This window comes from Oncorhynchus nerka, linkage group LG18 (assembly GCF_034236695.1).
Source record: "Oncorhynchus nerka isolate Pitt River linkage group LG18, Oner_Uvic_2.0, whole genome shotgun sequence".
Lineage (NCBI taxonomy): Eukaryota > Metazoa > Chordata > Actinopteri > Salmoniformes > Salmonidae > Oncorhynchus > Oncorhynchus nerka.
The window spans coordinates 68,233,614-68,249,285 of record NC_088413.1 but is presented as its reverse complement, the minus strand read 5'-3'; the positions used below and the strand labels follow the sequence as shown (position 1 = coordinate 68,249,285).

The 15,672-nt window shown below is 41.9% G+C and overlaps 1 protein-coding gene and 1 pseudogene across 2 annotated transcripts; one reads left to right on the top strand and one right to left on the bottom strand.

Annotated features, from left to right (window-relative positions):
• The first annotated feature begins 1,495 nt into the window (after nucleotides 1-1,495).
• Nucleotides 1,496-7,125, top strand: LOC135561914 (uncharacterized). 2 transcript variants are annotated; one of them, XM_065004297.1, is made up of 10 exons: nucleotides 1,496-4,142; nucleotides 4,230-4,406; nucleotides 4,497-4,558; nucleotides 4,641-4,727; nucleotides 4,815-4,856; nucleotides 4,925-5,098; nucleotides 5,178-5,213; nucleotides 5,313-5,868; nucleotides 6,150-6,261; nucleotides 6,356-7,125. In XM_065004297.1, the coding sequence occupies exons 1-8, from the start codon at nucleotides 4,079-4,081 to the stop codon at nucleotides 5,388-5,390; spliced, it is 720 nt and encodes a 239-aa protein (XP_064860369.1). In that variant the 5' UTR covers nucleotides 1,496-4,078; the 3' UTR covers nucleotides 5,391-5,868; nucleotides 6,150-6,261; nucleotides 6,356-7,125. The 2 variants fall into 2 exon arrangements, with proteins under 2 accessions (XP_064860369.1, XP_064860370.1); XM_065004298.1 differs by lacking the exons at nucleotides 6,150-6,261; nucleotides 6,356-7,125 and adding an exon at nucleotides 5,938-6,130.
• Nucleotides 7,126-8,696: 1,571 nt separating this feature from the next.
• LOC115146376 (consortin-like) overlaps nucleotides 8,697-15,672 on the bottom strand; it is a 36,081-nt pseudogene continuing 29,105 nt past the window's right edge.

Here is a 15,672-nt window from a genome sequence, read left to right as displayed (position 1 = left end):
ATGTCAACATTGTGAACAGAGTACTTCATGGTGGTGGTGGGGTTATGGTATGGGCAGGCAATAGCTATGGACAATGAACACAATTGCTTTTTATCGATGGCAATTTGAATGCGATACTGTGCCGAGATCCTGAGGCCCATTGTTGTGCCATTCATCCACCGCCTTCAACTCATGTTTCAGCATGATAATACACGGCCCCATGTCGCAAGGATCTGTACACAATTCCCAGTAGTTCCATGGCCTGCATACTCACCAGACATGTCACCATAGAGCATGTTTGAAATGATCTGGGCCAGTTCCTGCCAATATCCAGCAACTTCCCACAGCCATTGAAGAGGAGCGGAACAACATTCCACAGGCCACAATCAACATGCTGATCAACTCTATGTGAAGGTGATGTCGCGCTACATGAGGGAAATGGTGGTCACATCAGATACTGATTGGTTATCAATGACCAACAGATGCATATCTGTATTCCCAGTCATGTGAAATCCATAGATTAGGGCCTAATGAATTTATTTAAATTGACTTTCCTTATATGAACTGTAACAGTACAATCTTAGAAATTGTTGCATGTTGCATTTATATTTTTGTTCAGCGTTGAATACAGTCAGTTGCCCTTTGTGCCTGCTCCCATACCCAATAATTCAGAATTTCTTTGTGATTGTAATTTGTAAACAGGTAGACCGGAGAAGCAACGTCCCTGATTGGCAGATGAGTTGCAACCCTGATTTGAAGCACCTGCTGCTCATGGGTTGCTCACCTATGTTCCTTATGAAAAAGATTTGTACCTACACACTGAAGAAGGCTGCTAAGCCGAAACCGCTGTGATCCCTGAGGCAGTGAAAATAAAACATTGAAAAATGAAGAAAGCTTTATGCGACAACTTTTTATGTATCTGAATTCGCGGGTTTTACACCAAACTTCTGGGATAGGTAGGCTTGCCCGACTTTCTAGCGCAGAAGAAAATGACAGCGCACCAACTCCATCTAGCGTTCAGTTTGAGTGCAGTGGTTATGTGCCACAGTTTTTGTACTGTTGACTGTTGTCGATGATTCTCCACTCCGTTTCGGTGGGAAACAATCAATTGAGCAGGTACGGCTATGTTGTAGTGATCTATTCAAGTAATTAGTTATCCATTGGCTAGCTATACAGCCTTATCTGATAACCTGATCAATTTGCAAGTTTAACGCCGTTGCGCGTAGGCACAGGTCGGGGTTCAGTTTACCCTCTCCAAATCCTATTGTGCAAAACGCAGCCTTCTTTGGCTTCGATCACACCGACACTAGAATTACATTCATTTCCAACGAAACGCTGCGTTAGCATTGCGCGAAATAGCACGCAGCATCATCTGGATATGTATACAACAAAACCTCAACACACACCTTCTGCTATCATTTCTGTCAAGCCGTTTACGCATACAGTTTGACCGCATACGTTCGATAAATCCAAGGTATGCACTGCAACTGACTGCAAGGCGAACGCAGCGTTTCATTGGAAATGTATGTAATTCTGGTGTTTCAAAATGCTGGAATGCTGTGGGTGTGTTCGACGCGTTAGTAGGTATGGAGGGGGTCAGTCAACTTCTCCCTCAGGAAATTGGAGAATTTTGCATTTTTCTTAAACTCAGTCTTAAATTATATCAAACAATGTAGCCAACACAGTCATGTGTGTGTTTCATCCTAAATTGAGGTGGTCTCAATAACACATTCACATTTTTCTATGTACAATTTAGGGGAAATTGAAAGGTTGCAGGTTCGAATCCCCGAGCTGACAAGGTACAAATCTGTCGTTCTGCCCCTGAACAGGCAGTTAACCCACTGTTCCTAGGCCGTCATTGAAAATAAGAATTTGTTCTTAACTGACTTGCCTAGTAAAATAAAGGTAAAACATTTGTTTTATTCATAGGTGTCTTTATGTGAATAGTTTAGTGGAAATGTAAACTGCCTTCATTTTGTTTCTGGAGAAAATTCTGAATAATTCAATTATTGGATGCAACATAGTAGTTTAGTTTACTGTAGGCTAATTGGAATATGAAACTACTAAATGAGTTTGTTTCATCTCTCCATCCCTGACCTAATCCATCAAATTAGGTCTGACTAGGCTGCCATTCATTCAACATGCCGTGATGTCATTGGTGAACTGACTAGTATCATATCATTAGCAGCCTACGTATCAAGAGGACAGATCAATAACTGATTCATTAACATAAACTGTTAAAGATTAGAAGGCCTAACAGAACTTTGTGAAGGACTGTATTAGTGGAAAATCTCTCTGCCATGCCTGTTTCCATCTAAGCAGCGTCGCACACTAAAATACGGCATTGCGGAGATCAAAGCATGTTCAGGCAAGGTGTTCTCGATTAGTTGGCTAAACGCTGTAGCTAATGCCACATTCAAAACATCTGGGAACTCAAAAGTACGAGGTCAAACAATGACCTCAGCAATCTTCAGGTCAGAACTCAAGAAAGAGGCCCGAGTTACCGAGTTGTTTTGAAAGCACTGAAGACGGGAGATTTCCCGGGTACACATTTCCGAGTTCCCAGCTGTTCTGAACGCAGCAAAAGTACCTTTAGCTAAGGAGCTAACTACAAAATAATAGAGTGTAGTGACCTTAACACAACACCTAGCAACTTGGTCAAATGGTTCGAACCTCTTGGCATAATGTTTAACGTGTTGGCTTGACAGTTGCTGGATCCAGGTTCAAGTCCTGGTCAGGGCTACCTGATGTCAGAAGTGGGGTGGAGGTGAGGGACTTGAAGCATGGGGACACGCTCTCCGGAAGGAAGGGGGTAAATTAGCGACCTGGTTAATAAGGGTTCTGAGTTTTTTTTTTTACGTCATTAAGTCCAGCTGTTTTTGTTATCGACAGAAGATAATTACATGGAAATGCGCCGAAGCAGACAATTTGAACATTTGTTTTCTATATGCAAACTTAAAATGTAAAAAAATATTTTAAAAATGGACAAGTTTATGGAAACATAGACCATCTTTTTGTTGCAAAAGTTGTAAAATAACATCGGTTTCTTGCGGGAGTGTGATTCATCTACAATTATGTATTTCGTTGAAACACATAAAAGCCATTGGAGGGCATTACCAAAATGAAGAGTTTTCATCCAAAAATATACATTTTTAAATGGCTAAATAATTTAACAGTACACCAGGGGTACTTGCTACTATGATTCCTGAAATGCAGAACCTGTTGGGAGTAATTTTCAAATACGAAATTATACTTTTGTTACATTGTTTGCTAGCTCAGCTGATTAGCTAGCTAGCTTTCAGTATTGACCTCCCAACATTGCTAAAGCTAGTTAGCTAGCCAGTTAATATAACTTATTTCAAAATGTATATTAGATAGCTAAGTTAGCCATGTTATGAATACAATTCATCTGCTGTCGAAATCTGGGGCCTGTTGCACAAAAGTAGAATTAAGACATCCGGGATAAATGACTCAGCTGAGCTCAATGAAGCCAAAACATGTGCGTCCAGGCTTAATTGGTTGCACAAAGACCAAGCCAGGATGAGCAGACACGGATTCATTATGCAAGGTGAAACCAATCCTGGATAGGTGCGCGCTCACGGCTCACTCAAATAGACCCCGCCACAGATCACAGATTAACTGATTTACCATGGCAACTAGAGCCGCGTACTTTTCCCCGTCGGAAGCACAAATCCTCATGGAGGCATACGAGGAGGTAAAAGATATAATTAAGAAGAAAGGCAACACCGCCACAGTGATAAAGCAAAGAGAAAAAGCGTGGCAAAGTATTGCAGACCGCCTGAATGCGTAAGTAGTGCACAATTACACACTCACCGCTCCGCTGAAACATTACAATTCAAATATTTAATTCACATCTCCAAAAATGCAGTTGTACTGTAATTATGAAACGGTTAAATTTTTAATTGAAATGCACTGCAGATATGAGTGAAATTGTGTAAAGTAACTCCATCACACTGTATAAAGCTATGATAAATTTTTTGATATTTTTACTGAAAACAAGACAAAAATACCAAGTAATTTTTTGCAGTGTGACTCCATTAAATGTGTGTGTGTGTGTGTGTGTGTGTGTAGATTAAACATGAACGGGCCAAAACGGACATGGCAGCAGGTCAAAATCAAATACAAGAACATTCTGCAGAATGGTATGGTCCCTGACTAATATTTAACAAAGCACAAGCATATATTGTACCCAGAAGGTGCCTGCTCACACATTGTCTGTACTGTTTTAGCAGTGAAAAAGAATACCCACAAACAAGGCACGGGTGGTGGGTCACCAAAGGCTGACCTTACCCCAGCAGAGGACATGGCCTTTGAGCTAAATAAAGGCAGGCCCGTCTTAGAGGGGATCCCTGGGGGGAAAGAGACGAGCATAGGTTCCTCCCAAGATGCCACCCGCTTCATTCAAGGTATGTCCTTCCATCTCTACATGGGATACAACCACATTCATATTGAATCAATTTGGACTGTCTGACTTTGGTTTACCTATTGCCTTGCAGTGCCTGGCAGCACTGTGTTCCTGTTAGAGCCACCAGCACAAGCACCAGACGATGCTGATCCAGTGAGTACTCCATCAAAGGCATACTGTAGGCCTGGCATGTCTTGTCTACTAGCTTCAATATGAATCTGATTAAATGTGATAGGGTGAAGGCCCCAGTGCAGCAGCAACAGCACATGATGGAGACGATGATGAGGAGGAGACCATCTCTCTGGATTCCAGAAGGCATGAGGTATCATGTTAAGACTGTGAAAGTACTATTTACTCTACAATGATGAGGAGTCCTCATCAAAATCAAAAAATCTAATTTCTTTTACAGGACCCAGATGCTATACAGTGGGAAAACCAGCCTGGCAACATAGTGCGTATTAATAAAAGGACACCACATCCTGCCAAATTCCAGCTGCGCTAATTGTATTGTGTTCACAGAGCTCACAAGCTATCAGAAAGTTGTATGGCAACCACCTCCGGCGCCAAATAGAACTGGCAGACATAGACATTCAGTACAAGAAGAAAAAGATGGAAAATCTTGCACTGGAGTCCGAAATAAAAAAGAGGACAATTAGGAAACTGGACCTTGAAATAAAAAAACTTGAGAGGGAGGTGAGATATGCCTTCAATGTACACTGTATGCTAACTGTAACACAAATGTATTAATCATTATTTTTCTTTCCTCCCCCAGCTCCAAGAAGATGACACAGCTCAAAATAAAAATGAGGTATATTCTCGTAAAGTCAAGTGAGCCATGACATATGAGCTCTTATTGTGAGCACACAGGACGGTGGCATCTTTCTAAGGTTTTTTTTTATTTTCCCAGCAATCAGTACAACCAAGTCATCGTTATAAGGCATCACCCTCTTTTGCCCACCCCCCCAGCACCAGGTGTGGCCACTAGCCTATATGAAGGCCCAAAATTGTGTGTTCCTTTCTGCTCTGACAATGGCATGCCCATTCGTGCGAGATGTGGTGGATGAAGAAGCACTTGTGCTGAGGAGAGCCTTCAGGCTTGAAAGGGTCTTCAGGGACCGGTTGGACCCACTGGCCTTCCCTGATGACCATCTATATGAAAGATACAGGTTTTCTGCAGATGGCATCAGGTATCTATGCAGACTACTGGGTCCCAGGATTAAGCACCGCACTGCACGGAGCCATGCACTGAGTGTGGAGCAAATGGTTTGTGTGGCCTTGCGCTTTTTTTGCTAGTGGAGCCTTCCTGTACTCAGTGGGGGATGCAGAACAGCTGAACAAGGCCACAATTTGCCGCACAATAAGGAGTGTGTGTCTGGCTATCAAAGCATTAGCAGATGTCTTCATCTCCTTCCCTGGCCACAGAAGACTCTGTGACATCAAAGAGGAGTTCTATAGGATTGCAGGTAAGAGGATCTACAAATTACAGGACAACTGTTAACACATAGTAGGATACTCATTACTTTGTGTGACAGGTTTCCCCAATGTCATTGGTGCAGTGGACTGCACACACATAAGGATAAAAGCCCCCTCAGGTGCCCATGAGGCCGATTTTGTGAATAGGAAATCCTTTCACAGCATTAATGTTCAGGTGAACATAACTTTTTGATATTGTCCATTGACGAACACTCTGCATTGCCAGTGATGTGCATTGATTGGTGTAATATTCCTCATCTTATGATTTCAGATGGTCTGCAATGCTGACTGTGTGATCAGCAATGTTGTGGCAAAATGGCCTGGCTCAGTCCATGACTCCAGAATCTTTCGGGCCTCTGAAATCTATCAGTGCCTATCACAAGGTAAGCCACACAACCCCTATTTATAACCATCATGGCTGTGTCAAGAATATCACTGTGTTTATGAGGTAGTAATGATGAGATTTTGTGTTGACAGGTGAATTCTCTGGTGTGTTGCTGGGAGACAGGGGTATGGCTGCCAGCCTTTTCTCCTGACACCTTTCACAGACCCCCAGGAAGCACAGCAGGCCTACAACCATGCCCATGCCAGGACCAGGGCCAGAGTTGAAATGACCTTTGGCCTCCTGAAGGCACGCTTTCACTGCCTTCACAAATTAAGGGTCAGCCCTGTTAGGGCATGTGATATTACTGTGGCTTGTGCTGTCCTCCACAATGTGGCCTGCCTGAGGAAGGAGAGGGCCCCCAGAGTGCCACCAGCCATGGACTGGGACAATCCGGCAATCTTCCCTGATGACGACAGTGGTCGGCTGCTGAGGGACCAATATGTGTTGAATTATTTTAGTTAGTATGTGTGCTTTCAATTTTGGTTAAATATGTCCTGCGGTGGCAGAGGAATTTGTTTTTTTTTGGGTTCGTTTTTTGACGAATTTGGCCTCTTATGATGTTTGTGCGGTATACTGTGTGTAATACAAGGCTGCAGGGAGGCTACTGCATCCATTCATTTGTCTGTTCAGTTGATGTGTATGGATTTGTCCTGCATTTATTTTAGTGTGCAGACATGCAGGGTGTGTTATATACAGACCTTTGAATGTGTATGTATCATTTTGTATAATATGCTTGGATTCTGTGCTTTCCATCTTGTAGAGTCACTGACTTCAGTTTCGAAAGGAGCTGATGGTTTACCTGCTTTGTTTTGTCCTTATTCAATAAAGGAACATAATGTTACACATTGTGTTTTTATATTCATATGGAATGTGTATTTGTTTATATGACAGAGTACTAGGGCCACACTGAAGAAAAAGGATAAAGTCATAAATTTATGAGGCTGGTTCTTTCTGCAGAAAAGCTACATATTGTTTTTACAGTTTTGATACTTATGACAATGTGATACTTAATATTCTGGCACATCAGCATGTCTTTGTTTATGAAACCATACTGAAGTACAATTTCACGAAATGCCCCACATCTGTCATTTTAACAACTGTCCTCCTTTAAAACAACTGGTTACAATATTATGACTTGTGTTTTTTCCCCTCTGTGGCCCTAATATTCTATCATTTTATATATAGCCTTATAGTCTATGGGAAACTGTAAATTATCTAATGATAGCAACATCATCTAAAAATCATTTTTTATCCAAAATCATTGAAATTAATGATCACAAACGTTTAAATAATAAAGTGGGTCTAGTTATATGTGATAACAATGTATAGTGAGCAGTGAAATAACTATTGGTTTCCATTTGTGGTGACTGCTGACTGACATTAGGGATGAGATTAAATAGATCCTGGAATTTAGCCTGGTCTGGAGCAGGCTAGCTCCACAGAATAAATCTCCATGGTAATTTATACCATAACATATCCTCCTGCCCCCTATCCATCTTTAGTGCAACTGGATTACGGATCAATTGAGCCAGGATCACCAAGATATCCTGGCTTAATCCCTTATCCTAGTTTTGTGCAACAGGCCCCTGGATACGATTTGGGAGAGCACTATAGTTAGCTCCAAAAGTGGTTAGTAACTTTGGCTGCATGCTGACAGTGCATTTAGACACATCCAGTGGCTATCTACACTACAACCTTCATTTTACCAGGTTCCCCTGAAGAAATTGTAATGACAGTCCACCACACACACGTTTTTTTTAGGATAAAAAAAAAAAACAGGCAAAACCCTAGAGGAAAACTAGGTTGTCTGCTTTCCAACAGACATCGGGATACAAATTCACCTTTCACCGGGACATTTACCTACATCAGGCCAAATATAGGCTACACGGAAGTTGTTTACCAAGAGAACATGTTCCTGAGTGGTCCCAGTTACAGTTTTGTCTTAAATGCACTTAAAAATCTATGCAAGACTTGAAAATGGCTGTCAAGCAATGATCAACAACCAACTTGACAGAGCTTGAATATTTTTTTTAAATTATGGGCGAATATTCTACAATCATGGTGTGCAAAGCTCTTAAGAGACCCAGCTGTAATCACTGCCAAAGTTTATTCTAACATGCATTAACTCAGAGGGTTGAATACTTATCGAATCAAGATAAATTAGTGTTTATTTTCCATTAAAAATGTAGAATAATCTATTTTAATTCCACTTTGTAAGAACAAAAAGGGGTGTGAATTCTTTCTGAAGGCACTGTGTGAGGGAGGCTCTCCAATGTGGTTCAAGGCTGCCCCTAGCGACCTAAAAAGGTATCATTCAGAAGTGTTTCTTTAGAGTTTCTCTTTGCATTTGGTAACAGTCTTTATCAGACTATTGTGATGAACAACTTTCTAACAATTTACAAACTTAATAGCTGGAATAACAACAGAGTACAATTGTGTCAGATCAGTCCCCACAGTGAGGTTTATTAACCAATCAACAGAGAGAAACAGGTGTTTAAAAGGTACTCACCACAGTCATCCCTCTCAATGGTGATTTGTTTTGAAAAGCCCGGTGCACTGGGTAGGTAGAGATTTCACAAAACGCCACCCACCCGGGGCACAAGGCCATGCAAATCAAACTTGCCCATTGTTTTCTTCACAGACTGCAAAGAAAGATTTGATGCTGTGTTCATAACTAAGTGGGAAGGTGGTATTCAAATCAAATCCAATTTTATTGGTCACATACACATATTTAGCAGATGTTATGGCAGGTGTAGCAAAATGCTTACCATATACGACCGGGCCCTCCAACTTGTAATTACTAGTGAGAAACTATCATCCCTGAGCACTGACTTCTCCCACATGCTGAACGTTACCTACTAAGGAAATTATTATCTCTAACAGCATTTTCGGTAGTTAAATGCAACAAAACATTATTTGTAAAAAGCAATCTATTAATATACTATAATTTGTTTTCAAGCATGATAGCTATACTTTTAGTTTGTTTGACCCAGCTTGTTTGCCTTAAGCAAATCAACAAGTTCAAAGCAAGTGAAAGCATCAAACTCAATTACAAATTCACAACTGGTAATTTCCACCTTCCCACTTGGTTCTGAACGCAGCATTGGCCACAATGACACACATTAGTTAATCGTCTTTACATGTCATCATACACAGAGATGAGAAGTTGAAAATGGAGACTGTCCCACTTCTGTTCTGACTTTTCCAACTGGCATTCTTTAACTGGTGAGCCTTGGAAAGAGACTCCTCTTTTTCAAAACATAGTCTTCAAGAACAAAACAAGGGAAAATAACAACCAACGATAACCACATCAAGCCAAAACGAGAAAAACAACAGAAGGTCGTTTTTTTCTCTCCCCACGTGCAGATATGATATAAATACTTCAGATCCAAACAGTAAGACAGAGTCATCTGGACCAGCCAGACACGTGCAAGGCTGCATCTCAATACTCTACTGTGGCATCCTCCCCTCGTCTCTTCTCCTTCATCTTCCCCCCTCTGAAAGAACCTTGAAAGACTAAAGCAAATTGCATATCTATATTGTCCATTTGAATACAGTTCTGAATATTTGCAGTTTGTTTCACCTGTCTTGTGTTTTCAGATAAGAGGAGATGAAAGAGAGGAGACAAGAAGAGGAAAACACTTTAGACTGTTGGGATGCAGCCTAAGAGTCACTGCCCAGCCGACTAAATCATCATAGGAGCCACTGTGACACGTCTACTGAACGCCAGACGAAACTAAAACATACCGCCGACTGACAAACAGTAAAACAGATTAAATAGACTAATAAAAAGCCTGAAATAAAAGAAATAACAATGAGCACAAAAATTATAATAAGTAAAAATCCATTGATCCATTGGATCCATTGGATCCAAATCCATTGATCCAAATCCAAAGTCCATTGATCGCAGGAGGTAATGCACTCTGTGTAATACTGATCATGCCCATAATTATTTCACAATAAAGATAAATATACACATGCCTGAGCAAAGACGATTGTCAGCTAAACAGATATTCCTCTTCTAGTACCGACCTGACCCTTAGGGCGCTAAACATTCTTGAACACGATTACAGACGTATTGATTTCTTGTCCATGTTGCATATATGGTCATTGAGGGCCATTGCCACAATCTACCCCAAAAACAACCCCATAATCCCAGACACCCTGAAACAGAAGTTGTAGAAGTTGGCCCTTACTACTGATACAGAGTCACACATTTCCTCCCCCTTCTGGTTGAGGATAAGGTTAAGATTTGATCTCAGATCTGTGGTTAGGAGCAACTTCTAACTTCAGCCCAAAGAAACACCCTGACACACTCCGTAAGAATCTTCAACAGTGAGGAACATAAAGAAAAGTCTAATCTGTTTCATTAAAACAAAACGTTCATTAATATAATATTTTTTAAGACATTATTTCATGTTTCTGACCAGAGCACAATTGTTCACATTCAAAGTGCAGTTGAGATACAAAATGGAGTCCATAAACAAAGAGCCGAGGTGGTTTCTTAAAAAGGCTGACCGGCCGCTTCTTGTTTGCACATGTGAGCGGTGTTGTCCATGCCTGAAGGATCCAGACGTCTCCATATGGTAGTGAGCGGATCCGAGCTAAGTGGTAATGAGTCTAGCCCAGTCTATCCCTTCCTCTGGGCTGACACAGAGTCGCTCTATGTCCAGTAGTGTATAGTTAAAATCTATAGGTAGTCCAGTATATTACAGGTCCTATGTCAGTCCTACTAGTTCTACTAGGCAGCGCTGCAGATGTCTTAGGCTGCTGTTAGTGTGGTTGCAGGCTACTAATATCACATACACCTTCCATCACTCGCTCTCCCATCACACATTAACTGGCCAGCCAGTGAAGAGAGAGAGAGAGAGAGGAAAACGGGAGGACATGGAGAGAAATCCTGTCCAAGTTGGAGAAAGGGGAATATCCACCTTGCAAAACAAGGGATTCTCCTTCCTCTCCTATCTTCTCTCCTCCTTGGGGGTCAGCTAAAACCCAGGGGTCAGCCAGTGTCGGAGCTGATCCATTCCACGATGCAGCTGTGCGAGGTAGAAGTCCGCGTTCCGAGAAAAGTCGGTGCAGACGGTGGAGTGGGTGTTGCCCAGAGCACAGTAGAGGGCAGTGCCTCCCAGGCTGATCACCACGGTGACCAGGCAGAGCAGGAAGAGGAGCAGGCACGAGTCTCCGCCCACCTGGTCTGGAGGAGGGAAGAGCAACACGTTTAGATGTCTATGAACTGAGCTTTATTGAACAGTTTCTTGTCTGGAGAAGAGAGAAGACAGGGAGAGGGTGACATAGTAAGAATGCAGACACACATACACTTGATTATAGCCATTGTTGGGCATATGTACACTGACTCAAACACACCCTCACCCTGGTCAAAGCCGTCATCGGGTACTTTGAAGCGGACCCTGCGCTTAGCAGGATGTTTGTGCGGGGCCGAGGAGGGAGCAACACACACATTCTCCACACACACACTCCTCCTCCTCTTCAGGATGGACACCAGGCTAGGGGCAGGGGTCATCTGGAGGTCAGAGGGTCAGTGCTAGGTCAACTGGTTAGCATACACACACGCCATAAATATTCTGTACACAATAGACACATACAGCTGACATATATGGATACACACATAAAGCACAATAAGTTTTGTAGTGATTCATATGTTGATGATGTAAAGAATATTTGCTGGTCTGTGGTGTGTAATGAGGAGCAACCAGACGCTGCTGATCTGTGGTGTGTAATGAGGAGCAACCAGACGCTGCACTTGAAGCATTTATGAAACTACTTATTCCAGTTACTAATAAACACGCATTCATTAATAAAATTACTGTAAATCCCCTTGGATTGATGAGGAATTGAAAAATTGTACAGTTGAGAGGGATGAGACAAAAGGTGGCAATTAAGTCTGGCAGCCCAACTGATTGGCAAACGTACAGCAAATTAAGAAATCATGTGACTAAACTACATAAAAATAAACTACACTATGAAACAAAGATAAATTATATAAAGAATGATAGTAAAATGCATTGGGGCACCTTAAATTACATTTTGGGGAAAAAAGCCAACTCGGCTACTTCATTCATTGAATCAGATGGCTCATTTACCACATAGCCCACTGATATTGCAAACTACTTGAAATACTTTTTCATTGGCAAGATAAGAACACAGGGATGACATGCCAGCAACAAATGCTGACGCTACACATCCAAGTATATCAGACCAAATTATGAAATACAAGAATTGTACTTTTTAATTCCGTAAAGTCTGTATGAAAGAGGTGAAAACATGATTGTTGTCTATCAACAATCACAAGCCACCAGGGTCTGACAATCTGGATGGAAAATGACTGAGGATAATAGCAGATGATATTGCCACTCCCATTTGCCACATCTTCAATTTAAGCCTAAAAGTAATTCCACTACCTAAAGCCCGCTTTACTGGCTCAAATAACCGACCAATCAGACTGTTACCAACCCTTAGTAAACTTCTGAGGAAAATTGTGTTTGACCAGATACAATGCTATTTTACAGTAAACAAATTAACAACAAACTTTCAGCTTATAGGGAAGGACACTCAACAAGCACAGCACTTACACAAATGACTGATGATTGGTGGCTGAGAGAAAATGATGATAAAATGATTGTGGGGGCTGTTTTTACTAACGACATGCCACTGACTGAGTAAAGCCAGAGTTTCTATGTATGCGGATGACTCAACACTATACACGTCAGTTACTACAGCGACTGAAATTACTGCAACCCTTAAAGAGCTGCAGTTAGTTTCAGAGTGTGCGGCAAGGAATAAGTTAGCCCTAATTATTTCTAAAACTAAAACACTCACTAAACCTTAACCCTCAACTAAATCTTGTAATAAATCATGTGGAAGTTGAGCAAGTTGAGGTGACTAAACTGCTTGGAGTAACCCTGGATTGTAAACTGTCATGGTCAAAACATATTGATACAACAGTAGCTAAGATTGGAAGAAGTCTGTCCATGATAAGGCGCTGCTCTACCTTGTTGACAGCACTATCAACAAGGCAGGCCCTACAAGCCCTAGTTTCTACCTTCTTGACAGCACTGTCAACAAGGCAGGTCCTACAGGCCCTAGTTTCTACCTTCTTGACAGCACTGTCAACAAGGCAGGTCCTACAGGCCCTAGTTTCTACCTTCTTGTCAACAAGGCAGGTCCTAGAGGCCCTAGTTTCTACCTTCTTGACAGCACTGTCAACAAGGCAGGTCCTACAGGCCCTAGTTTCTACACAGGTGTGAAAAACCCAGCAGCGTTGTAGTTCTTGACACACTCAAACTGGTGCTCCTGGCACCAACTACCATACCCTGTTCAAAGACACGTAAATATTTTGTCCTGCTGATTCACCCTCTGAATGGCACATGCACACAACACCTGTCTCAAGGCTTAAACATCTTTCTTTAACCTGTTTCCTCCCCTTCATCTACACTGATTGAAGTGGATTTAACAAGTGACATCAGTAAGGGATCATAGCTTTCATCTGGATTCACCTGGTCAGTCTATGTCATGGAAAGAGCAGCTGTTCCTAATGTTTTCTACACTCAGTGTATATTTTGTACACAAAGAAAATCTATTACTGGTCAACATCGAAATATTACTCACAGCGTTGATTAAAGCTCAGAACGCCTATATTATTGACCTAATCTCACCTACCTCCATGTTACAGGCTTTGGTTTTTCCATGTATGTTTTTTGAGGTTGGACATATAGCTCGTTAGCACATAGACGCACCAAGTGGTGTCACCTCGTTAGTCAGTATGTGTTACACCTGTGCTGGTTGCCATCTCGTTAGTCAGTATGTGTTACACCTGTGCTGGTTGCCATCTCGTTAGTCAGTATGTGTTACACCTGTGCTGGCCCAGTGCTCCAGTTGTCTTGATAGATGCGGAGGGTTAACACCTTTAGTTGGCGCCTTAGTTTGAGTTTTAGACAAATAAAAATCTGATTTTCCTGATTTCACTTAGCAACATTTTTTTTAGTTTCCTGTCATTAAGTTTAAAAAAAAAAAAATTTAAAAATTTTTTTTTTAAATCTTGGGCAAATGTAGTTGGTGCTCCTGGTAGGTGTGTTACGTTCCAGTTGTTGTTGCTAGTCAACTTTCTGGGGACCCCCCATGAGTGTCTTTCAGAACCCCTCCTAAAACCACACGGGTTTTGGTTGTCAGTGACTGTTTGTTCTCCTTCTGTTTAAGCAACATTACTTGTTTTTTTGCTGGGCCACTTTACTCTTTTTACAAACAAGTGGAATCATGAACAATGGATTGTTCGTTATGTTTGCCTGCGTCTCCTGGATTTTCCTTCTGAGCAGCACATTCAAGCGGTTCACTCTCGCAACACAGGCTGGTGGCGACACCGTCCTGCGACTCCCGCTGTGTCTAGACATTGGTGACATTGGTGAGGCAGGGGAAAACCAGAGGGGGGAAGCAAGCAGAGAGAAGTTAAGTGGTTCCATGACAAAAAAGTTAGGAACGGTTTCAATATGATCATCTTCCCTGTACGCCTACATTAAAATGTCATACGTTTTCATCAATGCTACGCATCAGTGTGAATAACTGATCATATTCCCCCCCATTTCAGGGGTACAACATTACAATGGGGCGGCAGTGTAGCCTAGTGGTTAGAGCATTGGACTAGTAGCCGAAAGGTTGCAAGATCGAATCCCCCAGCTGACGAGGTACAAATCTGACGTTCTGCCCCTGAACAAGGAAGTTAACCCACTGTTCCTAGGCCGTCATTATAAATAAGAATTTGTTTTTAACTGACTTACCTAGTTAAATAAAGATACGAATAAAATTGTATAGCTAATAGGATGTGTTTGAATGAACCTACAGCAGCCAAGGTGATAATGGCTGGGGTCATTTTTATTGTTCTCCAAAACGGTTTTTAATTGTATAGAAAGGCAGTAAATGAGCGTCACTCTGAGAACCTAAAACTGTCTGCGTGCTAATTACTGACTCACCCTCTGTCTCCTCACACAGGAAGACACCTCATCCAGAACACTCTTCACTCTGATATACTACCTCACATCAGGATGGGAGAGAGAGGGGGAGAGAGAGGGGGGTTTGGGTAGCCACATGGTCAGAAAACTCACATCTGTGTGTAAAAGTTTCTCTTAGTGTAACAGCCAGACCTGGTTTATGGCCCACTCCTCTGAGTAGCCATATTTCACTCCAACACACTGCCTAGGGAAACACTCATTTACAACAAAATGGCTATATAATGCCATTAGACTCTAGCTGCGTAGAGAAGTGATGAGTTGGCATTAAGACAGGTCACGTCAGACTTCTCAAACACACAATCATGCACAGAACAATAAAATCCCTTTGTTCAGATAATCAGCAACAGTGTGTGTCACTGGACAACAGTCCCAGGGAGGGTTACCCA